Genomic DNA, 23,586 nt, shown 5'->3' on the forward strand with positions numbered 1-23,586 from the left:
TTCCATGAGGTTCCATGAGGTTCCATGAGGTTCCATGAGGTGTGACTGGGTGGATTATTATTACACGTACGTAGTAATTGATTTAGACTCCCAGCAAGTCCTAAAGGGCCTACTCGTAGCATCTTTGTGACAAACTCAAACAATGTATTGCCAGCCTCAGTGACTGTTATTGAGTGCAGGTGCAGGTGCAATGTGCAGTGTTGTTTGGATTGCTGATTAAATACGTTTTGGGTTAGTGCGCCTGGATAACAAGCCTTACCTGATTGGGCTATTGACTACTAACCCATACACTTTAAACAACAATAACTCCACAACCACAACACCTATTGACAAGATAAGGGCAGATCTGAACTCCTAGAGCTTTGGTCCACAATACTAAATGAAAATATCCACAACTTTTTTTCCTAACCCTTACCCCCATTTGCTCATTCATGTTCACGCGTACAGTTATGTCTACTGTCAACAACCTTGGCTGCAAATCTTAGGAAACTTGACGCGCGACAGTCTCGAGATCAGACAATTGACAATCCCTACAGAACTTCATAATGAGGGACGAGAACTTATCAAATAGCCAAAGAGAGGCAAGTCGGCAGAGAAAGAAAGTTCCTATTCACCTTGGCTGGGTTTTTGACTGTCTGCGGCCTGGCTCACCCAACAAAGCCTGTGACGGTTTATGGAATGAAGAGGTCATGTCTGCCACGTGTGCTGGTTCAGTGCTCTTGCCTGTTCCAATGGCACTTTCTGGCTGCACAACAGATACGTCACGTAAACAGACCCTGAGCGGGACAGTCACACAACACAAGACAACAACACAATATACTGATTTTACTGGTTCGCGCGGTTCCCCCTTGACCTACTGCCCTGCGCGGTTACACCTACTGCAGCGGAGCTACTCATTTAGGCGAGTCCCGCCAGTACGGTTCGGCCGGCCATACGAGGTGCTAACTTTGTGACCTGCTACAGCGCTTACTGCATCAAGAACGCCCTCAACCCTCCCGCACAACATTTTCCTAAGCCTCCAGACCAGCCCAGGTAAATTGCAACTCTTCGTTAGCGACTGCAAACAATAGATCTCTAATCGTGAGCATCCCTCGCTTTTCTTTTGAAGACTACAATAACTTGATAAGAAGATAACGACGATTGAGATCTGAGAAAGCATCATGGCATCCTCAAAACACCCCACTACCCAATACGCCTCTGACAAATTTGTCGAATCTTGCGGCGCCATACTATTCGATTTCGCAGAACGCAAGGTCTGCTTGGTCAAATACATCCCAACGAACGAATGGTTGTTGCCTAAGGGCCGACGCAATTGCGGCGAAGCTCGGGAGACGGCGGCGTTGAGGGAAGTGTTTGAGGAGACAGGATATAGATGCATTCTTCACCCGGTCACTATGTCGACTCGCGCTCCACCGAAGGATGAAAAGGGAGATGTGGCAGATGAAGCTCGAATCGTCCCTAACCTTACTGAACCTTTCATGTGCACAACTCGACTTTTGGGGGAATTCAACATAAAATTCATTTGGTGGTACATCGCTGCACTTGACAAGAACGGTACAACCAAATCTGATGGAGAGGCCAATTTCATACCGGAGTTTTATTCCTGGGAGGAAGCCCTAAAAACGATCACGTTCGAAGACGACCGGCGCATTCTAGAGAGAGCTATTGAGTTGGTAAATGTGAACCTTGCTGTTGGAGATATGCCCCTAGAATAGGACAAAAGCGACTGTTTACACCATGCGCGTCTTCTCTCCATAAGGCTGAGAATCTCTTAACGTTAGTTCGTTGCCTTGTCACATCCTTCTGCCCTTCAAAAACTACTGTCCTCCACATTCCTACACACATCCTCTAAGTTAGCTATGCCGCTCGATCAGCTTAGCCGCTTTTACCACTCCTTATGCCTTACATGGATCACTGCATGTGCTGAAAAGAACAATGCATTGGGCCGACGCCGAATCACATGCAGCTGCCTTGGGGCGTTCCTCACATAGAACACCCACCAATCAGCGGGGGTGTTGAGTGAGTTTTGTCGCACAATATGCATGGCCTTAACCATTACCGTCTCTTGTTAGCTAATCGCTGCAACTAAGCCTACATTAGGCCAGCGCCCTCCTGTGTATATTGGTCCCTGGTTCCAGAATCTTTTCTCACGCTCTCTAAGTGTGGCAAGCCACCAAAGAATCAGAGTATTGCAGTAAGTTACCCAGAGATAACTGAGCTTATTAGCCACCTTCATCACCGTTATTCCATTTCCGTGAAAGGCATGGCAACTGACTCTAACATCATTCACAGAAACATCTTAAGAATGGATAGTTCCACCTCATTTTCCCCTAGTTTTCCTATAGACCTTCAAATGGCAAAGAACCTTGGCTTCCTCTACCTTGCTGTTGGCGGCAGTAGAGTCTACAGGCAACAAGACCAGGCAAGTATGCCCAAAAAAACCCGCAAAGAGTAGAGATTGGGATCTACTCGGATTGGTCAGATCTAAGACCCATATTCTTTGCCTTGTACTACAGAAGGAAGCCCAGCTCCGGTCGCTTCTTGGTGTCATCAATGCAGAATACTCCACATGGGAGGTTTGACTTTCCTCCTTGCATTGAAAGATACTCAGCTAATCGATTCTGCAGACCTTGGAAGGCAGAACCCACGAGAGTTGGGAGGTGTTGCGCTTCGCAGGGACCGCTGAAGACGGCTCTAAGCGCTCGCTCAAAGTCTGCAGTCGCGAGCACCTTCTCGGTGTAGTGTCTGAGCATGCAATTCGTCGATTTGGTGTCCTATCATCGCGAAGTGTTCGATTCACTCGTCGATACCATCCACAAGATGGACACCGACTTTTCATTTATCAGCCCCTTAAACTCAGTGAGAACCTCTTCGTCCTTGAGGATGCAGATTTTTCCATTCAGAGGATAAAGAGCTGGCTTTAAATCCATGGGTTACTCTCGACCTCTTTCTCACCTCCGTACCAGTTTACGAAGATGCTTACCGCATAGCAGCCAGCCTAAAGATGGCTCTGATGCTTAAATGGCATAAAATCTCGAACGCATCCTGTGTAGAAGACATGATACAGTTGTTCTACCGTCATCACAACTTTGACCCTCACTTTTCTCAGCAACTTCAAGTCCAATTTGGCCATATTCATGGAGCCTCTCGGACGCCACCTCGAACAAACACGGAAAGTTTAAAGAGAAGGTGGGCAAACGAGCATTATCATGTTATACGCCTTTTACCTATTACGTGGGATTTCTGGTCTCCACAATACGTCTTGTCCTCTTTGACTCCAGCTCCTGGCATCATTGAGGGAAGCTTTGAGTTCCGCGCAGCTGCTAAGCCGTATTGTCCTTCCCCTTTCACCTCCAACTCTGAGGGTCTTCTCACTTTGGAACAAACTCAGAAAAGCAACAAGTCTTTGTCAAGAAAACGCGGTATGCCGTTGACGAGTCCCTCATGATATCTGAAATTTTACAGTACTTTCCGCCCGGTAGCGTACAGCAGCTTCTTGCCGCCGACAAGTCACAGCTTGTCTTCCGAGAATTCCAGGGCAAGACGCTGAATACAGTTCGACTCCAATATTACAGTGGAACTTTGTTTTTGAACTGCAAAACTTTCATGGATGTGGTGGACTGGTTTGTTGGTATTGAATTGCACAGTGCAGAGCATGTTGGCGATGCATACTGCAGAACAATGAACGTGGAACCAAACAGAAACACATGTGCCCAGCAAAAAATCCACCGATTCTATCATGCACGACTGGAACCAAATTCACGTTTTCTCGAGTTCTATTCAGACTGCTATCTGGATGTATTGGGCATACAGCTTCCAAAGATGGTCAACACTACGGACTTCCTGAATATGCCTCTCACGATCAATGGAACCATCCACTCGCCCCTACAACACCACTACCTGGACCAAGCAGAACGTGTTCTTGATCCCGGTGCGACTGCCTGTCTAAGCTCTCTCCTAACAGCATTTGGGCTAGGAGATGGTCATGGAAGAAATGTGCTAGTCACTGAAGATTACATTTCCCCGGGGATGATGCACCTCGATTATGAAGTATACGGTTCCCACTGTCCGCTTTTGGACATGGCTAAATCTATCTACAACGACGGCTTTTTCAACGTCTTGTACTCAGACTTGCTTTGCGATGATCTCACCGAAAGTTCAAACAAGTCTGGTACTGTGGTTTCTTGGGACTTCAATACTCAAGGTCTGAGCATTGACTACAAAGTCAGCGTCGACTCAATCGGCAAGGCCACAGCAAATATCAAATTTGAGTATCTGCTGCAGCCACTTTTCAACCTGGTACAAAGACACCCCAAGAAGGCAAGTGTCGCCCAAGACATCCTCAGCAACTCACTCTTTACCTGCGCTTTGCTGAGCAGAAAATTTGCAAAGCGTCCAGACGTGTTCTTCATCAAGCTGGCGCTAGGGGTTCGGCTCGTCAGTGACCTGAGAGGAGTGCTCTTCGATGTCTTTGGGTGGCGTTGGGGGCAGCTTCCAATCCAAGACATGGCAGTTAAGGAACAATCGGAGTTCTGGATCCTACCAACACCTTCCAAATCTAATCGCTCACAAATAGGACTTTTCGAACTACGCCTTCCTCTGTTCAAATCTCTAGTGCCAGACGAAGTATTTCTGATGAGACATGGTGAAACCTTCGAGCTTCAGAAGCATTTCTCACAAACTGTGGAAAGCGATGCTGCAATAATGAATCGTATATCTGCCTGCGACACTTTGAGATGGAAGTCTTACTGAACTGGACAGATTGCCCCCCATACTTGCATACGTGAAAGCCTTTTTGCGGAACCCCGCATAGACCACCATTTCTTGTATTCAGAAATTCTGAATTCACGAGGCTCTGAGAGCCTACTGATTGATGTTGGATGTTGCATGGGAACAGATATCCGAAAACTAATGTTGGATGGTTATCCTTCTCAGGTAAACCAAGTAAGCCTTTGACCCAGGCATCTGGCTAACATCTACAACAGCGCATCGTGGGTCTAGACCTTGAGAAACGTGTCTCCTTCGAGTATCTATGGATATTGACCACTAAAAATGTATCCGACGGAGCAGGTTTCTTGGACCTAGGCCATTATCTTTACAACGAAGACAAGGCATCCAGTGGCCATCACTTTTTCCTAGCAAATATGCTCGATCCTAGTTTCAAGGACAAAGCTCGCAATCTCCAACATCGCTTTCATTTTGTCCATACCGCAAATGTGATTCATCTATTCAATGTGGAGGATCAGAAGATCTTCTTCCAGAATTTGGTATATTTGGCGGCACCAGGAGGTACTATTTGGGGCCGCCAAGTTGGCTTGGCAGAAGACAACAACCAATCGTTGTACAAGCAACCAGCGGGGAAAGGTGCTCGCTTCACTATAATAGGGTTCCGCAACTTTCTCCTGGAAGCCACTGGTTGGACATTAGCAGACATGCAATTCGAAGCTCAACTTGTGGAGTATCACGAGCTACGAGTAAAACGGATGGACAAGAACTGGGTATTGCAGTGGAGCATTCTGTTACGATCCATGAACAACTCGCAAAACAACACTGAACAAACAGGACTATGCAACGAGACGAGAGCAGCCAAGGAACTGCAGTATCAATTGACCGAGCTGTGAAGCCGCGTCAGTGATACCCAGTATAATCAACACTCGCAATATCTGTTATACAAGGGGGTAACATGTACGGGTTGCCCCCCCCCCTGTAGATTTTTAGTGCCTTGGCAGAGTTCAGATGGAAGAATTCTCACCAGTGTGTTCATACAGTACTCAGCAATATTGAATGCCGTCCATACGCCGCACACGCGACGCTGCTACGCAGTCAGCTACAACTAGCGGCCGTCTTACCTATCGTCAACACATTGAGATCTTGACGCTCTACAACTACGCACAGTTGGGATACACACACATCAGCCAGACACTTAACATCCCACGATCGAGCATACGATATACAGTCAGCCACCCAGACACACCTCAGAGGCCTCAAGGTAGGCCTCTGCTTATTGACACACCAAAGCGTCAGCGCCTTATTGCACAAGCAACAGCTGATGGCTACCATAGACGGTTGAACCTGCTCCACATAGCTGAGCTAGAGAATATCTCAGCCTGTAGGCGTACGCTAGCTGCTGCCTTTGAGAAGGAACGCTACTTTAGAAGGGTAGCAACAGAGAAGCCTCTTCTTACAGAGAAGCATCGGTATGACCGCCTTGCTTGGGCACGCCTCCATGTCAATTGGAATGAGTGGCAGTGGTCAAGAGTGCTGTGGACAGATGAGTGCTCTGTTACCTGTGGAGGCTTTGGTCAGGTATACGTCACTCGCCAGCCTGAGGAGAAGTACCTGCCTGCCTGTTGTATACCTAAGTTTAGAGGCTACTCTGCCTGGATGATCTGGGGCTGTATTACAAGCAGGAGCAAAGGCCCACTAGTAGTCTTTGAGAAAGACTGGGGATCTATCAATGGAGAGGTCTATCGCCAGCGTATTGTACCAGTGATACATGAGTATAAGGAGGCTCAGAAGGCATCTATCCAGGTACCTATCTTGATGGAAGATGGTGCCTCACAGCATACAGCCAGGGCTACCCAGGCTCTACACCAGGAGCTTGGTATACTTAGGATGAACTGGCCTGCTAATTCACCAGATCTCAACCCTATTGAGAACGTATGGAGGATCCTCAAGCACCGCGTTGGTAGACAATTCCCTACTACACTGCAGCAGGCACGACAGTATATAGAGGAGGAATGGGAAAAGGTTGAGGTAGCAGACTTCTCCAAGTATACTGTAAACATGAGAGAGCGTTGTATAGCTGTAATTCAAGCTAATGGTGGCCACACAAAGTGGTGACCGCTCAATTCTTCCATCTGAGCTCTGCCAAGGCACTAAAAATTTACAGGGGGGGGGCAACCTGTACATGTCACCCCCTTGTACGAACCAAGATTGTACGAAAAGGACTGCAGTGGATACAACGTGGATCTCTGTGAGAGGGGGCCAGCTGGGGATACCAACTGCTCTCTGAGATGGAAGGATTGGTGGAAGGATGGTTCAGGCTTGTTGGAGATAAGGGTGTAGAGGAGACCAAGTGTGGGGATACCACAAGTGGTAAAAAGGATAAGTGATAAAGAAGGGATCAAGTGTGGGGATACCACATAGGCCTCCCTACCTGTCACCACCTGCCGCGGTCGCAACGTCAAGCTTCCAAGTAAATATAAGTAGCACAAATTGTTCAGATAGGTCTATTTACTACTCCACCACAAAGTTACGCAATAATAGCTACTGGGTGTGGCTCAATATCCTCATTTTTTGATAAGTCAATAAAGGCTCGGCGGGGCATCACGCGATAGTAGGCGTCACGCGCACGGACTCGGTAACCGGGGCGCAGCCCGTTACACTATGAACGTTGTGCTGATCATACCAAGACTCATTCCCGTCAAGCGGAAAAGGTCACGGTACAAGAGATTGGGCTCATACTCATACACCACACCATATTTCAAACTTGGGATACCATCAAGAACGATAATAATTATTTGAAGGAAGGTTTGTTGATCAATTGAGAAGCGTGCAGCATTGCTTGAGATTGAACAAGGGGAGAACTTGCAGCGAAGGACTCCGAGTGAAGTTGTTGTGGCCGAGTCAAGGAAGAAGAGACCAATTCTATTCATTTATATAGTTTTCTATGTTGAAGACACCTATGGAAATTAACGAGAGTACCGAGAGAGGACGTTCATCCCAAAGGAGGCAGGGACACCAATTGTACAAGCATATGATTTCTCATGCCAGGCGCAGTTCATCATCTGAAAGTACGCCGTCCCCATTCCTGTCATGCCTAGAGGCAGGTTAGCTACGAGTCATATCATCGGAGTTCATCCCTGTATTCAAACTTACTGCTTGAACCAATTAACGTATTCAGCATTATCTTCTCGCTGTCCCATGTATTGCAAGTACTCCGCAAGGCTTACATCGCCTGACTTGTCTGTATCCGCAATCGCGAGCACCGATTTGTCGTCCTCAAGATCTGAGAGTTCCCCAAGGCTTCGGGAAGTTTTGCGCCAAGTACTCCCAAAGATGCGATTGCAAGCTTCCGTTATACCGATGGCATTTGAAGACTTGCGACAGCCTGCGAAAGATCGTATGATTATCAGCACATGCTCTCATACTGAGGTTCCGAAGTTGATAGCAAGATATATGGAAAACGTACCTCTATCGCAATTACAGCAGAAGACATTGCATTTTCCATTGCCGCAACAGGGAGTTCCGGACGTCAGATCATCACAAACTTTGGTGCTTTTACCCAGACATTGCAAGGTAGTACCTCCCGTCCCGCAACAAGAGAGTACAGACACCGGCGCGATGGCCGCAACAAGGAAGAGGGATTGCAAAATAGATTTAGCGTGCATTTTCGTGGCAAAGGGTCTCTTGGCCTGATGAGTTGAAGGTTGGTGGAGTTTATGTGCAAATCAGGAATGATTTTGTAGTATTGTCGGATTTGCTTGAAGCTTTGGTATGATGATGATGGTGTTGAGGTAGGAAATAGGAGGCATTATATACCACTTTCCATCACCGTTCTCGTGAAGCTGTGAGACCTCGTTTTTGGATCGAATTTGCATAGCTTGGCACATATCCTCTTGTCTCCAACTTTTTCAACATCACCGAGCCCTTGCAACTGAGGCCTAGCGTAAGTATCTTGGCAGTGTCGGCGTAGCTGAGCATGATAGTAAGAATGTTGCATAAGAACCCGCCTCACTTCCTGAGCTGATTGCCGGCTGAAATGAGAATTTCTTGGCTTGTACCATGATGTCTATTGATTGGTTGATTTCGTGCGGCTGAAAACCTGACGTCAGCTTTGTCGAGTCGTGCAAGAGGCAATAGACCTAACATCTCTGTGATGGCCCTCGGGCGTCTGCAGGCACACACCGCTGCTCGCATCCCACACCTTGACGGTGCTGTCGTATGACACTGACGCCGGCTTTGTTGAGTGTGCGAAAAGGCTACAGAGCTGACACGATCGTTATGGCCCTCGAGTGTCTGCAGAAAAGCACTCCAGCTGGTGCTCATTGCTGGCTTGACGTTGATTCCTGTTGGTTCTTCGTGCCGGAACAACCTTCTGACCACAGTCAATATCCCAGACGGGTAAATGGTACGTTATAACGTACTATTTCACACGCTCGTTTTGTTAGGGATAAAATATACAATGTATCTGCGTAGTCATCAGAACATCAACGTACCATTACTTTTCCAACGAACGTACCATCTACTATCCTATGCCGTGTTCATCTCCTGAGGGTAAGACTCCACCCTGGACTAGCGTTACCCCTCAGCCCTCGCGTCGCGCGCTTAGCCCCAGCTAGCGCGTAACTGACATCCATTGCCTGATTGGTCGGCGCAGTAGACTCCAACGTGGAAAACCTCGAAATCATCGAGCTGCACGCCAAGCGTCGGACATGGCATGTGCTCAAGTAGGCAGTGTTTAGAGAGAAAACACCTTGAATGTCAATTCTACCGACCTATGCTGAGAGTTAGAGCGCTGAAGCGTAAGCTTAGTGTGGAAGGAGATCAATACAGCCGAGAATTGAGAACGTATTGCTGGAAATTACAACCTTCACCAAAACGTTGGTAATGCCGACGCTGTTGAAACGCAATGTCACTCCTATCAACATTCAGACAGCTACTGAAATGATGCCTGCAACAGTCAAGCTTGGGAACCTTTCTTCCATGTTACCCATCACCAGGGCCAGACGTCGGGGCAAGTGACATTGCAGTTGCAAAAAGTCGAAAAGGCAGAGGTCCTGGGTTTGAAAACTTAGGACTTTGTACTTTTCTTTCCAAGCCGTGTAGGCCAGCTCTTTGGAGTCTAGTAGTGCAATCTGTCTTTGTACTTTCTACACCTGAAGCTTGCCTCCCACAGAAGCCGAAGCGTACCCTGAAGTCAAAAAAGGGTAGCTTTCACACTTAGAAACGTCGAAGATACCGACCATTACAGCTCTGCTAGGGTCCAGCATAGGGAAATAGTCCTGAGGGATGCAGCATTTGAGGCAAGGATCTCGAAGGGACCGCGTATGTTAGCAAGAAGGCAAGATGCTGGTTCTAGGAACATACACGCACAATCTAGCAGAACAGAAGAGGACGCTGTGAGGCTGTGCAAGCAAAAGGTCGGACAGAAAGAGGTCGCAGTGATCCGATCTCAAGACTGACCTCCTTCTTGCCTGGGATGGGGTCGCAGCAGTGAGGGCGCGTTCATCAGATCATGTCGCGATGCGTGCACAAGGGGAAGGGCTAGCACTCTGGACATCACTGAGGAATTGGGCCACAAACTCGGTCACTTCAACGGACCTGATGAATATATTAGTAGAGCTGGCAGCTACAAAAACCCCAGTGAAGCTCGATAGCATCGATGTTTTGGGTGCTACAGCTATAAAACCTCAAGGCGCAACTGTTGTGAAATTTGCAAGAGATGAAGGAATCAGTAAAGCATTGGAAACAGCGGCGAGGGCCGGTGGTGCCGACGTTTAAGGGAGAAGCACTTGAGTGAGGGGATGAGGGCGCCGGCGCTGCTGGGAACAGAGCTTATGAACTTTACCTCAGGGCAAAGCTGGGGAGGATGCTGTTCAGGATGTCGGTGCGATTGAGGAAGAGGAAGGGAAAGGTCAAAGACGGAAATGCGCCCAAACGGCGCAGAGCGTAGCCTCTTCATAAGAAAAAGGTCCTCAAAGCCTGGAGCTCGGAGGCCAGGATGTCAATGTAATCGAGATCCAGGTCGTCAGACCTCAGTGACTGTGAATGAGGGAGCTGGGAGGAAGGGAGAAGCGTGATGCTTGCGATGTGCTGGCGCCATGCCCGCCAGTCCTGCCAGGGGCCAGGGGCTGAGCTTGTAGGCTTAGGATGTCGATGCAATCGAGGTCTGGCAGGAAAGAAGTCAAAGGAGTATGATGCTGAAGGCGCGCTGACTGGGCGCTCACCATCCCTTCTGAAGGCGATGCACAGAGTCTGCTGGCTCAAAAAGCTGACTGGCAAAGAAATGTATGAGCCTGATGCCGAAGGCTTGCTGGATTGGCGGCGCCATGTTGCGCTGGGGACCGCTGACACGGCCAAGAACTCAAAAAGCTCGAAACAATCAAGGTTTTACCTTGCGGAGGGGACAGCGCCGCCGCAACGCGCTGACAGCAGGCAGTTCCTCGGTGCGGCCGACCTTTGGGTATGGAAAGGTATGTGAAGCCAAGGGCATGCGTGCTCACTACTTTGGCATACCACGTCCTTGTCGCCAGCGCTTCTAGTCTTAACTGGCGCAACATCATTAGAGCCGACATTTTGCTTCTTAGCAATGCAGCGAGACTTACAGAGCACAGAATCAAGGAGGTTTTCATTTACTAAAGCATTGCAATTTGTGTTGGCTGCATTAACTGTGGGTATCATTGGAAGAAAGACAGGAACGCTGAATGATGACTGAAGTACAAACATAATCTCAATCAAATGTCGGCCACGCTGAGCCTTTGAACGCAAAGGCACACTGGCTGATCAGAGGGCTGGATTAACTGGGACAGCGTCTCGTTTCCGCTTTGGCCTGGCCCGAGGCGGCTTCTCAAGCTGTACGTAGCCTGGGTTAGGACCTGTAGTCGTTAGTTGTGAGGATCCTGTAAGAGAAGGTCGAACAAGAAGAGGTTATAGCGTACCAAACTGCGCCAGCGCTTGTGTCTCCAGCTCAGAGAACTGCCACACAGCATTAACCCGAGCCCCGTGGAGGTTAAAGAGCTAACAACGTCAGTTACAGACAACGTAGTAGAGGAACGTCGCAGCAAAAGACATACAGTTTGACAATTGAACGGTCCAAACATCATTTCCCAAAAGCGAAGCAGCAGCAGCTTGTGCTTACCAAACGTCTTGGGCCCGAGGTGTTCAACCCAATCGACATTAGGATCGAGCTTCTCCCGTTTTAGCTCGGCATCCTGCCACATGAATTAGCAACGGTACGCAAATCGTACAAGCTACTTACAACAAACATGCCCTTCTTTACACACCACATCTCAAGCATTGCCGCCTAATCAGTTAGCAATTGTTGATTGCGCAGAGGTTAAATAATGATTCTTACGTCGTATAAGCAACCGCAAGGGAGGAGCTCTCTCTCTTCAGTGCCATCAGGGGCCAATTCATCAGGCAACATTTGCTAAAGATGACAATTAGCTTAAAGAAAGTCGTATGCAACGACAGCCTAGAGACTTACACACAAGCCTTTCCGACAACTATAACAACGGGGTTTAGAGTCTCCATTTCCCCAGAATTCAACGCTGGAAGCTTATCAGTGCCGAACAACTGGTATGGAACATCGCAGAACAGGACTTTACCGAAGCTTATCCTCACTTGTGACGATGTTGGGCTTCTCACCCCATCTTTGCTGCCAGATTGCTCGAAGCTGCGAAGCTGCAGGCTCAGGGAGCGGCCGTCGCGGGTAGGTCACCGTTGTACGTTGTTTTGTTCGGCGCTTCCGAGGTGGTGGCTTCTACATCTATTAGCAGGAGAGTTTTTGGAGAATGGCAAGTACGACAAACTTGAACTTCGTCGTTTTCGACGTCTTTAGAGAAGTCGCCCGCTGATAATGACTCTGGGGCGGCACAGATCTCGTTTTCCTCTGCAGCTGCCGCAGCTGTGAAAGAGGCCGATTGCCGCAAATTCTCGATATTGTCAAGGTTTTCGCGATCAAGCGGCGCTGCTCCGGCCGCCAAGGGGCTGCCAGGCCCTGATGGCTCATGGTCAACCGACAACGCCGAGGGAGAAGTGCTGCTGCAAACCTCGATACGCTCGAGGATTGGAGCGTCCAGGGTCGCAACCTCCCGCACAAGGCCACGAATCAACCCGATTTGTTCAGAGTTTGCAACGTTCACCCTCTGGTTGGTTGATCCGCGGGGAATTTCGGCAGGCTCGACATTGCTTGGCTTAGGACTCCCCGATTGCCGTGTTGGGCCTTGCAGATCGGTTGATGCCTGCAGGGGCGATGGAGAGCTGGCAACCTCGATGGTGTCGAGGTTGCTGGGGGCCTGCATGGCCTGACCGGGGTCAGGGCTAGCCTGATGCTCGACAGTTTTGAGGTTTTGTCGAGAAAGCAAGTCCGTGGGAGGGAGCTGGGGGGCTGAGGCCTTCAATTGGCGCCGTGGCGCAGCTGACTTGCCCTTGCGTTGCCTAGCAGGCTCAACAGGCTCGGTGGACTCAACGTTACTGGTGGCCTTCCTAGTCCGCCGAGACGGAAGTGGCGGCGGGGGAATGCCATCAGTACTGTTTGGGCCTAAATCGTAAATACCAGGCCGCCGTTGTGCAGAATTGTCGGAAATTACGATGTTTTTGGCAAGGGGATCCCTAGCCAGCGTCTCGCTCGATTGCAGCAACTGCGATGGCTTTTGAAGCTTGCCAGCTCTCGCTCTTGTTTGCATCCCTACTGCGAGACCGCTGTGAATTGAGAAAGGAATAGAATAAGAATCAAGAAACTCGATGCAATCGAGAAACTTGATGGAAAGGATAAGGGTTAAGGTCGGTGGGTGGTGTTGGAGCGATAAAGGGATGTAGCTGTGCCGGGCCTTGAGCGGGGAGAAACCTCGTTTAAATCGGCTAACTGGCTCAACCTATCACACTGTACAAGGTTCTTGGCTCGTGTTCCACAAACAATGGCCCAGCCGCCCTCAATCTAGATTGGAGGCGACAACCGTAGAGCCTTGGTTTCATTGACGTTTACTACGTGCAATCACACCTACGGAGGCAGGCAGGACACATCTCGCCCTCTTGTTGGTAGTCGGGGTTCATGTAGTCCTCAGGTTTCATGAACCATTCGTCGAAAATAGCGACCAAGTAACGTATAATCGTCACTGGGTCAAACTCTTTGCTCCAGCCACCGTACCTGCAGAGCTTTATAACATTCCAGCGCCGAACACCAATAAACCACTGCGCACCACCCCGGCGGAAGGAGTGGCCACCATACATCTCATACTTTGCCCCAACTTCCTGGAGATTGTAGCGAAAGTCTTGCAAAAAGACTGCATGGGACTACAACATCGTTAGTTCTGAGATTGCAAGCAAATTACATCCATGTCTTACTAGCTTCTTCTGTGTCCCAGGCATGGATTTTGGTTGATCCGAGTGGTAGAACGGTATAAACACGTAACCCTCCTCAATTTGAGACGCGCGGAGCCACTCAAGCAACAGCCGTGGGACATCTAACCAGGGCTTCTCCGGGTTGTAGTAGAGGTAAAAGGGCTGAACCTCTGTAAACTAGATTAGCAGCTGCTTAATTGTCGGAACAACATACCCCCAGCCTGTTGTGTCTTTCGAAAGTCCAACACAATCTCCAATTTTCCAGTCTGCAGGTTGTGGATCGTGAAGTTTTCGACTTGAATGTTCAAAACCTCGTCCAGACGGAGCAAGCAGAGGAATGATATTGCATAAGCAAGACTCATCATTAGTCTCTGGCGAGGTCCTCCCCAGGACCGATCTTCTCTCGCTCTTGCTCGGTTGAACAGAGCTTGAAGCGTTGCTTCAGAGTTCTTTTCGTACAGCTGCTTGATTTTCTCCTCTGTTATCGCCATCACGCTCTGGGGCGACTCTCCTTCCCGGGCCTGTCCGGAGTCCTTGTAAGCTATAAATCTAGTTTCAGCCGAGGATAAACGCACCTTTTGACGTTTGAGGGCTTTCATATATTGGCGAACAAAAGTTGAGTTGCACGGGTTACCGAGCCATTTGCTATCATTGCTCTGCTGGAATGAGGATGCAGAGCGGTTTTGCTTCATGATATACATGTAGCTAGCCGCAGCCCGCATAGTCGAAGCAGCCGACCATGAATGCGCATCTCCTCTGTTATATGGTACTGCAGAGTTCGGGTCATCCGACGTGTTTGTAGCTGTGTCCCATGCTGACCGAGGTTTACCACAGTAGAACTTGATCCAGGCACAGATGAGGTGCGGTGTGTGCTCATTGACAACCGTCAGATCTGAGTGGGCGGGGGCGTACTTGTCAGCATAGCTCTGGAGCTTTGAAATCTGCCTGTTTGGTCAGTTAGATAGAGGTCCACATTCCAAAAAGTCGGAACGTACGAGGAGTAGTTGTCCCGGGTTCGTTTTGCGTGCGCGCCCTCTGCGTCCTTCTGGATGCTACTTATCAAGGCCTCCCAGGTAGAGTCTGTGTTGCTGAGACTATTCTGCCCAGCTTCTGCAAGGAACCGATCTTGTTCTTCGAACTCCTCGTCCACATCGAGATCTGTACGTGGGTCGGTCTCAGCATTGTTCCGCGCGACATCGCGCGACAATGACGAACAGATGCTGGAGAAGGCAGTCCGCGTTGCTTGAAACATGGTGATATGTGACTATTGCTCGATATGCTCGAGGTTTCCAATCTCTCGCAAGTGCCAAAGAGCAAGAGCCGGCTGCGGCGAGTACCATACCTTGAAGCTCGGCTGCTCCAACTGAAACTGTTGGGAACCTTGGTAGCACCGATCAATGCACTGTGCCGGAGGATTCCAGCCTTCCCACTTTGATTTATTCATGAAACGCACGCCCAAGCATCGGAGATATCAACATCACTGTTAATTGGCTCGATCGCGCCGACGCTCTTCCTACTTGACGTAGTTCTTACTTTTGTAGGCCGAGCCAATGGGTCAAGCAGTCGCCCAGGTGACAGTGACTGTAAACCTCGACAAGATCGAGGTTCGAATCCTTTGCAGACATCAAACTCTAATGCTAGCATGCCTCGCCGCAAGGAACCACTTGACAAGGTAACAAGAGGGAGGAAGACAGCAAAGCAAGGTGTAAGCCTCGGAAGAGTCGAGAAAAACTCAAACGTCAAGAAGTTACATGAGGCAGCCAACGCCCTTGCTGAAAGAGGCCGACTGACTGCCAAGGATGAGGTGATAATCGAGGAGATGTGCGACCAAGCTCAATTGTCATGAGGTTCTCCGGCTAATCGTGGCCTGCAGGCGCCTCTACGGCTTCCCTGCGCCCTCGCTCTCCTTACAAGAAGCCACCACCCTCAACCCTCTCCTTGTTATGCTCCATCGAGCAAAACAATACCAGGAGTACCGAAAAGTCAGAATAAACGAGAAGTTGATACAAAGAGGTCTTCAAACCCCTACACGGCTACCTCGTCCGCCTCCTGAGCCACTCAGCTACCTCGTACCTGCTCAGCCCCAATGCACTACTCCATCCTACCCACCGCTAGCCCCACCTCAATTTGTCCCGTCTCCCAACCAGCCGCCCCCAACATCAGGAACGCCATTCCTCGGTTTCCAAGACGTTGTTGCATCTGAACCTATCCGCTACCAGCCTGGGCGCCAGCTGCCAGTGCGGACGCCGGCGCCTGCAACACCGCAAAGCAGTCATTTTGTTGCTCCAGCGTCGTTTCATACGACTTATCCAACTTCTGCCGTACATGGAGACCCAGAGACTCCATCACGCCGGCAGTCCGAGCCGCGCGTAAGGCGTATAATCATCGTTGGCAACGAGGTTCTGTCGTTCTTCCTCGGAGATATCAAGCCTCCGGTTAAAAAGATGAAGTATGGCAACTTCGTCAGCAAGATCGTCCATGACTGGGATCACGGTAACCCAAGTCTTCTGGAATACCATGGGGTGCCCATTCCTATGCGCCTGTGGCCAAGCGTTCTTCGGAAACCATTCCCAGACTTCTGGAGAACAAATACAAAGCAGTTTAGCGAGTTTAAGGTATGTTGTCCTCTACTCCTTCGATATTGTAGCCTGCTGATCTTGCGCTAGCTGGTCGTCAGCGTCTATCGTCTCTACGAAACGGAGGCGCACTTCTGGGCAGACTTTTCAAAGCCAGAAGACATACCAGGGGGGCAAGGAAGTAAACAGGCAAGGCTTTCTTTCAAGGCCATAGTCCAGAAAGCTCGTGCAATCCGACTTTCAATCAACGAAAAGGATGTGCGCGCGGCAATGGAGGCTCATCTGGTCGATTTTGACGAGGTTTTCTCGTACCGTCAGGGCAACGAGAAGAAGGTGTACAACACACCTGAAAAGATTGCCTCCCGATGGCGTATGCTACAGGGCTTGCCTCCTCTGTGGGAAGAAGAAGTAGATGAACGTTTCCTCGATTAATAAGACAATACAGCTGCTTTTCTCGTGTAAACCGATGTTCCTTACCATGTGCTGGGTGCAATTGACGTCAAGGCGCCCTCTGTAAAGCCGGCAGGCTCCCGAGGTTTTGACCACTGCAATCAACGCAGCAATGTTACTTGCCCAATCAGGCAATACTTCTGCAAAGGCTTGGCTCTGTTCGGTCTGACGCTCAGCAATCCTCGCTGCAATCGACGTTGTAGCACCCCCTGCCTGTGAAGCGCACGTAGCAGACAATATTAGAGATGCTGTTATTGTTCTCGTACCGAGCGTGATGTATTCAAACGTCGGAAAAAGTGAGATTCAACCTTCATGTTAGCTTGTAACCAGGAAAGATGCGGGATACTTTTCTCCAATTTTGAACGACTGCCAAAGTCCTTCAAAAAATATTTTGACTCAACCACAACGCAGAATCTCGTAATCTTCAAGCAATTGGCTGCTTGAACCACTCCGGATTATGCGGAACTAGAATTACACGGAACAACGAGCGCGGTGCGATGTTTCTTGTACAGGTGCAAGTACAATACAACTTTGAGGGACCTTCCGGGCCAAAATCCTCAACAAGATCGAGCAAAACGAGTTGCAGCATCAATGTATGGCCAATTGCACGCGTGAAGTACTCCAGCAACAATTTCTACCCTTCTGAGATGTTCTGCTGGTCTTGGAGTGAATTTTGCTGGCCCACGGCGCCGTCACACTGGAGAGCTAATCGCTACAAAGCTCGAAACGCTCGAGTTCTAGGCGCTGGAGTTCGGACTCCGCTGTATGGGGAGTGTTACCCTTGCGACTGTTAAGCGAAAAGGGGTGTCAGCCCGCCAAATTTCGGACGTTTCGAGGATTCGCAAGCGACAAAGGGTAACACTCCGTTACTAATCACGCTGAGGCCAATCACAGCTTTTCTAGAGAGCCGACAAGGCCGTCTCCTCGGACAGCCCAAGATTTTTGCTTCAAAACCTACGCACTGCCAGCATGCCTCAAGCAACAAAGAACGGCTTCTCAATTCGTCACAAGACTGCAAAGGTAGAACAGCAGCTCCATGCTCGGTAAAAGCGACAAATCGCTTACTTTGCTAGACATTCCTTCAAACGCGGCACATGGGAAGACGTACAGCTCTTTTGCCGCAAATTCTTCTCTCAGAATCCGTGCAATGTACGCAAGAATGTCGGTAGAACCAATTTTCGTCTATGTGTGCTCGCCTTTAGCGAGGAAAAGCGCCAGGCGCTGCAGCAGAAACATCTGCTTAGGGTATCTAGTATACAAATCATAAAAGCTCCTGCTTCACGGAAGCCCTCACCAAGTCTCAAGGTCCGACATGAAGAGGGCTAAGCCTCTGTACCTGCGACAATCTCTCCTTATCACCTCTACTCATCATCTTCCATCTCGATCACCACGGCCTTGTTGGGGACGTCGTGCCAGCCTGCAAAGGGGGGCAGCTCCAGCTCGCCTTTATTGATCTCGGCCCTCTCTGCCTTGGTGTGCTCGTAGATCAGAGTCTTTGGCTTCTTCATGTCGTGCTTGCCTGGCGTACCTAGGAAATATTAGCGGAAACTATGTCTGATCGTCGAAATCACCAAGAATACTCACGAGCATGGAAGCCAGCGTCGCGCCACTGAAGCTGAGCCTTGAAGTTTGCAAGCTGCATGCCTCTATCGTTGACAACCTGAAAAGAATTAGCATTCTAGCCCTTCTTCTCAAAACCACCGACGTTCAAAGGGTGACAGGTCAAACTTACACTCTCCCAAGTCCACTCCCCAAAGAATTGCTCCCAGAATGCCAGAAACATGTACGCATTCTTCTGGAATCCGTTCTTGGGGACGATAGTAGAAGTAGGCTGGAGCATTGTCTGCGCGGTGACCATGTCCTAAGATATCCTATCAGCAGAAGGTCGGAAGAATCGACATCAATGGAAACCTACTGCAGTGAAGCCCTTGAGGTACATCTGGTATTCTAACACCGCGGCCTGAACGCCATGCATGCATGTTAGTATTTGCGGGAAAGGATTTCGGCACCATCGAGGTTCAGACATACCTTAAAGTCATGTCCGCAGGGCACGAGGATTCTCACCTCGCTGCCGTCGGGGCCATCAGGGTGTTGAAGTGGTGGGACGTTCTACATTGCGTCAGCGAAAAGTCGAAAAGAACTAGGTCTTGAATCAGAAAAGGGCTGACTTACAGCGCCTGAGGACCTGCAGGAGTGGCAACGAGGTGCGGGAATGGTCTTCTCGCCCTTCTCGCCCTTCTCAACATGCTTAGCGCCCCCTTTCTTACCCCAGAATTGCGCCCTGAAAGTCGAAAAGTTAGATTTTGCTCAAGGAGAAGGTCGGGGATACCGAGATTTGCGCAACTGCTGCCCCCCAAAGCATCAATGAAGAAGATCACGAGAGGCTAGAAGGACGTTTGCGGGAAGAGGTGCTGCTGGGATAAGGAATGAACACACATGATCTTCTTGACCGGAGGCAACAGCTGTGAGGACATGTTAGCGAAAGGTCGGAAAGAAAGAGATTGCAGAGATAATATCTCAAGACTTACCTCCTTCTGAGCTGGCGAGAGGTCGCAGTAGTCAGGGCGCATGCCCCAGATGAGAGCCCACAACAACTTGTTCTGTGTGATCTTGCGCTTCTCGTCGTTGTTCATGTTGGCAATAGAACGTCGGGGGAATAGAGGTGTGGTGTAGGGCTTCTCGACCTTGTCGGTCTTCTCCTTCTTAATCGTCTCGAGCTTGACGGACGTCTTGCGCGGTGTAGCAGGCTTTTTCTTTGGAGATTCCTCAATTTCATCCTCACCAGAACCGACCGTCTCACTTGCAGGCCTCTTCTTCTGAGCAGGGCTCCTCTTGTTCTTCTTGGTGTCATTTGTCTTGCGCGCAGTTGTAGGGGATTCTGGCGCCTGAATCTCGATGTCGTCAGCAGACTTAGGGCTTACAGTGTTGGCGTCTTCAAGCTTATCGGCCAGATTGTCGGTCTGTTCGACGTCTTCATGCGGAGTCTCGATGGTCTGGATAACTTCATATGTGGGAGAGTGTGGCCCTGGTGTAGTTATGAGCGCGGAGCCTTGGAGTCGGCGGGTGAAGGAAGTGCGAGGCGGACGGTTGATCGCATTGAAGTCGAAGGGATCGTTGCTGAGAGGGAGCTCGAGGGTCTGAGTAGTCTGAGTGGCGCTGCAGAAGATTGTTAGCGCTGAAAGAAGAAATAAAGCAAAGTGGATAGCAGAAAAGGTCAGATATACCGACATTCCAGGACTGAGTGCTCGGTGAGAGGGGACAGAGCGCTGGCGTCACTGAGCGGAAAGCCCATCAACTTTACCTCAAGGCAAAGCTGGGAAGGATTGTGCTCATGATGTCGGTGCAATCGAGGAATGGGAGGGGAAAAGGGAAGAATAGGAATGCGCTTAGGCTGCGCAGAGCATGTCTTCGTTCCTAAGAGCCAGGTCCTCAAAGTCTAGAGCTTGAGGGTCAAGGATGTCGATGTGGTCGAGATCTAGGCCTTCAGACGCTGGTGACTGTAAAGAGGGAAGCGGGCCGCCAGTCCTGCCTGGAGCCGTTTGATGAGCTTGCAAGCTCAGGACATCGATGCAATCGAGTCTGGCAGGGCAGAAGCCCAAGGAGCATGGTGCTGGCGATGCGCTGGGGAGGTATCCACAAGACCGATGAAAGGCTGCAGTTAGAGCTAGAAGGCTCAACTTGTCGATGCAATCGAGGTCTTGTAGGGGGGGGGGGAGGTGCAAGATGCTAGAGGCGCGCTGAGCGGACGCTCACCGACCTCGCCAAACGCCATGCGCTGAACTTGCAAGCTCAGGACGTCGATACAAACGAGGTCTGGCAGGCGGGGTAAGTAGAAGCTGGATGCTAGATGCTTGCTAGGGAGGCGCTGTCTTTCTGCAATGGTGACCATCGAAGCGGCTCAGAAGCTGAAAGCTCGAAACGCTCGAGGTTGTACCTCGCTGACAAGACAGCGCCGCCACAACAACGCGCAGACAGCAGGCAGCTTCTCGGTGAGGCCGACCCTTGGGTATGGAAATGTGTGTGGAGCTAGGGGAACACTTACTCATCGTCTTCCATGTCACAGTCCTTAGCGGCGGCCTCGGTCTGCAGTTGAGCATTAGCAGCGGACTCCTCATCCTCGGCGGTAGCGACGTCCTGGGTGGGCTGGAGCTTGAAATCAGTCTATTTTTCGAGGTTTTCAGCTTCTGAGACATACCTTCGCCTCAATCTGACTGCGCAACTTGGGGAACGTAGGCCTGTACGACGACATAGTAACGAATATATTGGTAGCAACAAGATAGTGCTCCAAGACTATAGGGCAAAATGGCAATTGCGTGGTGAGGCTCTCGTCGCGATACTATTTTGACGAGGCTGTCAACAGCCTCGTTGCCAAGGCCAAAATCTACGCACAGGCCACCCCTCTCGAAAAACCGCGTGGGCACGGACCACGCGCCTCCTAATCTCGTTTCCTCCGACGTACCGATACCCCCGGCGCCTGGAGCGTTACCCCCCATCTCTAAGCTCAAGTAGCTTGACTACAAATTCGTAAGTGTCATTGTTGAAGATGATTGATATTCTCTTCTAGGAGCCTGGTGATTTCTTTCAGAGATGCGGGCCTTGGTGCTTTCGATATATTTGACTCTTTCGATGAATACTGGGTGCGAGAGGAACAAAACATGGTGTTGCAGGCCAGCACTGTTGTGAACGTGACTTGCATTAGTAAAGCATGCCGTAAGGTTCCTGTAAATAAGTTGGGCTGGGATACTAGGGTCAACATAAACACAGGACACACTACAGAACACTCAATAATACTGTTCTACACCTCTGAACATCCCGCACCCAACAGTGCGACACATGGTTATCCGCAAACCCGCAAAACGTGATACGAGCGAATTGTAGTCCCAAGATCTCGCGGCGAAGCTGACGGCAGGTCGAGAAGAGGGGTGTCACTCCAAGTCCAGGACACAAATATCTCCAGGCCGCGTTCGGAGGGCATAGGGGTCGTTGTGCGAAGCTTCCGTCTGCTCGAACGAAAACCTCGTTATGATGGACTGCGTACCCGTAGATTTTATTGCGAAGCTCCAGGTGGTAGGCGCAGAAGAGGCAAGTCGCGCTGGTTGCGCTCAGTGCTGTGCAGTGGGTTAGCAAATGCCCAATTGCAATAACGGGACATGCATTGGGTGCAGCTCCATCTTGTCAAAAAAACGGGCATGAGCATCAGGGCAAATGACTGAATGGGCTACGCTTGTATAATTGCCTTGGAAGCCCATGTGAGTGAAGGAAAGGAAGCAGATAGGTGTATTTTGGATGAGTGGGGCAAGCACGTCGTGTCGTTTGCAGGGACCAGCGTGTCCAACGAGACGTAGTACTGTACAGCTGAGGCCTATACTCGTAATTACCGCTCGGTTTTTGGTGTTATTACATACTTACAACTCAGCATAGGTGTTGAGTGAATCAAGCCTCTGGATAGCTCTTGATGCTTTCCATAATATACAACTACTTGGTTTGACGAAGGGGGCTCCCCACTACATGGTTCTTGAGCCGATTCTTTGTATCTGAAGCGCTTCAACAGTAGCTAGGGATAGCTTGTTCCAACCATTGGTGATAGTGCGGACAGCTGTACTAAAACAGTGCTCACGTTCACAGCTAGTAGATGGATTGAAAGGTAACCAACAGCCATCCTGAAGAGAGTAGGGTACCTGTGTTACAAACACGTACTGAGGAAGCACTGGTAAGGCAGGTTGGACGTTATAACGGCGGTGGGAAGGGTCGACCTCTGTCGTACAGTAACCCCACAAATCCATGTGATCTTGCTAACAATACAAATGGTCTAGTGTCCCATGGGACGATAGCCAAGTGTAACTAGCAGGTAGCTCATGTCATTGGAGTTGTCGTTCTTCAATTTGGTTCTGGGTCCATTTGGTCTGGCTGCAACCCTGCCCCCTGACAGCTTGGGCTCAATAATATGTAAAGAAGGATGAGAAGTTACTAGCTATAGAATAGTGGGAGAAGGGGCCAGCTGGGGATACCAAATGCTCTCTGAGATGGATGGATTGGTGGAAGGAAGGTTCAGGCTTGTTGAAGATAGGGGTGTGAAAGAGACCAAGTATGGGAATACCTGTTACGATCAAAGGGCAACCCGCAACAATACTGAACAGACAGGACTACGCAACGATACGAGAGGAGCCAAGGAACTGTAGTATCGATTGACCCAAGCAGTGAGGCCGCGTCTGCAATACTCAGTATGATCATCGATCTCAGTATACTCGGTACAAGCAGTATACTCAGCACGATCAGTATACTCAGTGCGAGCAGTATATTCGGTACGATCAGTATACTCGGTACCGAGCGATCTGAGCAATCCTCTGCTCAAGTATATAGCAAGTAGACACGCTGCCCTTATGGCATCGTGTTCAACCTCGTCAATCAACTTTGTTATTGGAATCTCACTTGCTCTCGAGCCAGACAGTATACTCTGTACTACTCATTGCCCCCAGTCGTCACGGCCTCCGGC

The 23,586-nt window shown here is 49.8% G+C and overlaps 8 protein-coding genes across 8 annotated transcripts; 4 read left to right on the plus strand and 4 right to left on the minus strand.

Annotated features, from left to right (window-relative positions):
* Positions 1-953: 953 nt before the first annotated feature.
* Positions 954-1,718, plus strand: BU25DRAFT_251966 (uncharacterized protein; the record flags this gene model as incomplete). Its single annotated transcript, XM_033701622.1, has 1 exon — positions 954-1,718. The coding sequence occupies exon 1, from the start codon at positions 1,161-1,163 to the stop codon at positions 1,713-1,715; it is 555 nt and encodes a 184-aa protein (XP_033565094.1). The 5' UTR covers positions 954-1,160.
* A 2,104-nt stretch (positions 1,719-3,822) lies between these two features.
* Positions 3,823-5,621, plus strand: BU25DRAFT_455960 (uncharacterized protein; the record flags this gene model as incomplete). The annotated part of the gene is made up of 2 exons (XM_033709977.1): positions 3,823-4,437; positions 4,986-5,621. 2 exons carry the CDS (start codon positions 3,823-3,825, stop codon positions 5,619-5,621), a joined length of 1,251 nt encoding a protein of 416 aa, XP_033565095.1.
* A 2,020-nt stretch (positions 5,622-7,641) lies between these two features.
* On the minus strand, positions 7,642-8,625 carry BU25DRAFT_446474 (uncharacterized protein). Its single transcript, XM_033709487.1, has 3 exons — positions 8,195-8,625; positions 7,882-8,113; positions 7,642-7,822 (listed from the first exon to the last, which is right to left on the minus strand). The coding sequence occupies exons 1-3, from the start codon at positions 8,391-8,393 to the stop codon at positions 7,768-7,770; spliced, it is 486 nt and encodes a 161-aa protein (XP_033565096.1). The 5' UTR covers positions 8,394-8,625; the 3' UTR covers positions 7,642-7,767.
* A 1,147-nt stretch (positions 8,626-9,772) lies between these two features.
* Positions 9,773-10,507, plus strand: BU25DRAFT_408172 (uncharacterized protein; the record flags this gene model as incomplete). Its single annotated transcript, XM_033705744.1, has 1 exon — positions 9,773-10,507. The coding sequence occupies exon 1, from the start codon at positions 10,249-10,251 to the stop codon at positions 10,504-10,506; it is 258 nt and encodes an 85-aa protein (XP_033565097.1). The 5' UTR covers positions 9,773-10,248.
* An 863-nt stretch (positions 10,508-11,370) lies between these two features.
* BU25DRAFT_408173 (uncharacterized protein) lies at positions 11,371-12,464 on the minus strand. The gene is made up of 6 exons (XM_033705745.1): positions 12,212-12,464; positions 12,080-12,154; positions 11,984-12,028; positions 11,799-11,936; positions 11,664-11,742; positions 11,371-11,600 (listed from the first exon to the last, which is right to left on the minus strand). The coding sequence occupies exons 2-6, from the start codon at positions 12,149-12,151 to the stop codon at positions 11,509-11,511; spliced, it is 426 nt and encodes a 141-aa protein (XP_033565098.1). The 5' UTR covers positions 12,152-12,154; positions 12,212-12,464; the 3' UTR covers positions 11,371-11,508.
* On the minus strand, positions 12,137-13,548 carry BU25DRAFT_252078 (uncharacterized protein). Its single transcript, XM_033701623.1, has 2 exons — positions 12,537-13,548; positions 12,137-12,487 (listed from the first exon to the last, which is right to left on the minus strand). The coding sequence occupies exons 1-2, from the start codon at positions 13,410-13,412 to the stop codon at positions 12,329-12,331; spliced, it is 1,035 nt and encodes a 344-aa protein (XP_033565099.1). The 5' UTR covers positions 13,413-13,548; the 3' UTR covers positions 12,137-12,328.
* Positions 13,549-13,710: 162 nt separating this feature from the next.
* On the minus strand, positions 13,711-14,759 carry BU25DRAFT_334596 (uncharacterized protein; the record flags this gene model as incomplete). The annotated part of the gene is made up of 4 exons (XM_033702539.1): positions 13,711-14,019; positions 14,071-14,237; positions 14,282-14,588; positions 14,643-14,759. The coding sequence occupies 4 exons, from the start codon at positions 14,757-14,759 to the stop codon at positions 13,711-13,713; spliced, it is 900 nt and encodes a 299-aa protein (XP_033565100.1).
* A 950-nt stretch (positions 14,760-15,709) lies between these two features.
* Positions 15,710-17,075, plus strand: BU25DRAFT_489023 (uncharacterized protein; the record flags this gene model as incomplete). Its single annotated transcript, XM_033711394.1, has 3 exons — positions 15,710-15,888; positions 15,941-16,682; positions 16,734-17,075. 3 exons carry the CDS (start codon positions 15,710-15,712, stop codon positions 17,073-17,075), a joined length of 1,263 nt encoding a protein of 420 aa, XP_033565101.1.
* Between the last annotated feature and the right edge of the window lie 6,511 nt (positions 17,076-23,586).

Source organism: Macroventuria anomochaeta (assembly GCF_010093625.1).
Source record: "Macroventuria anomochaeta strain CBS 525.71 unplaced genomic scaffold BU25scaffold_6, whole genome shotgun sequence".
In the NCBI taxonomy this organism is placed as follows: domain Eukaryota; kingdom Fungi; phylum Ascomycota; class Dothideomycetes; order Pleosporales; family Didymellaceae; genus Macroventuria; species Macroventuria anomochaeta.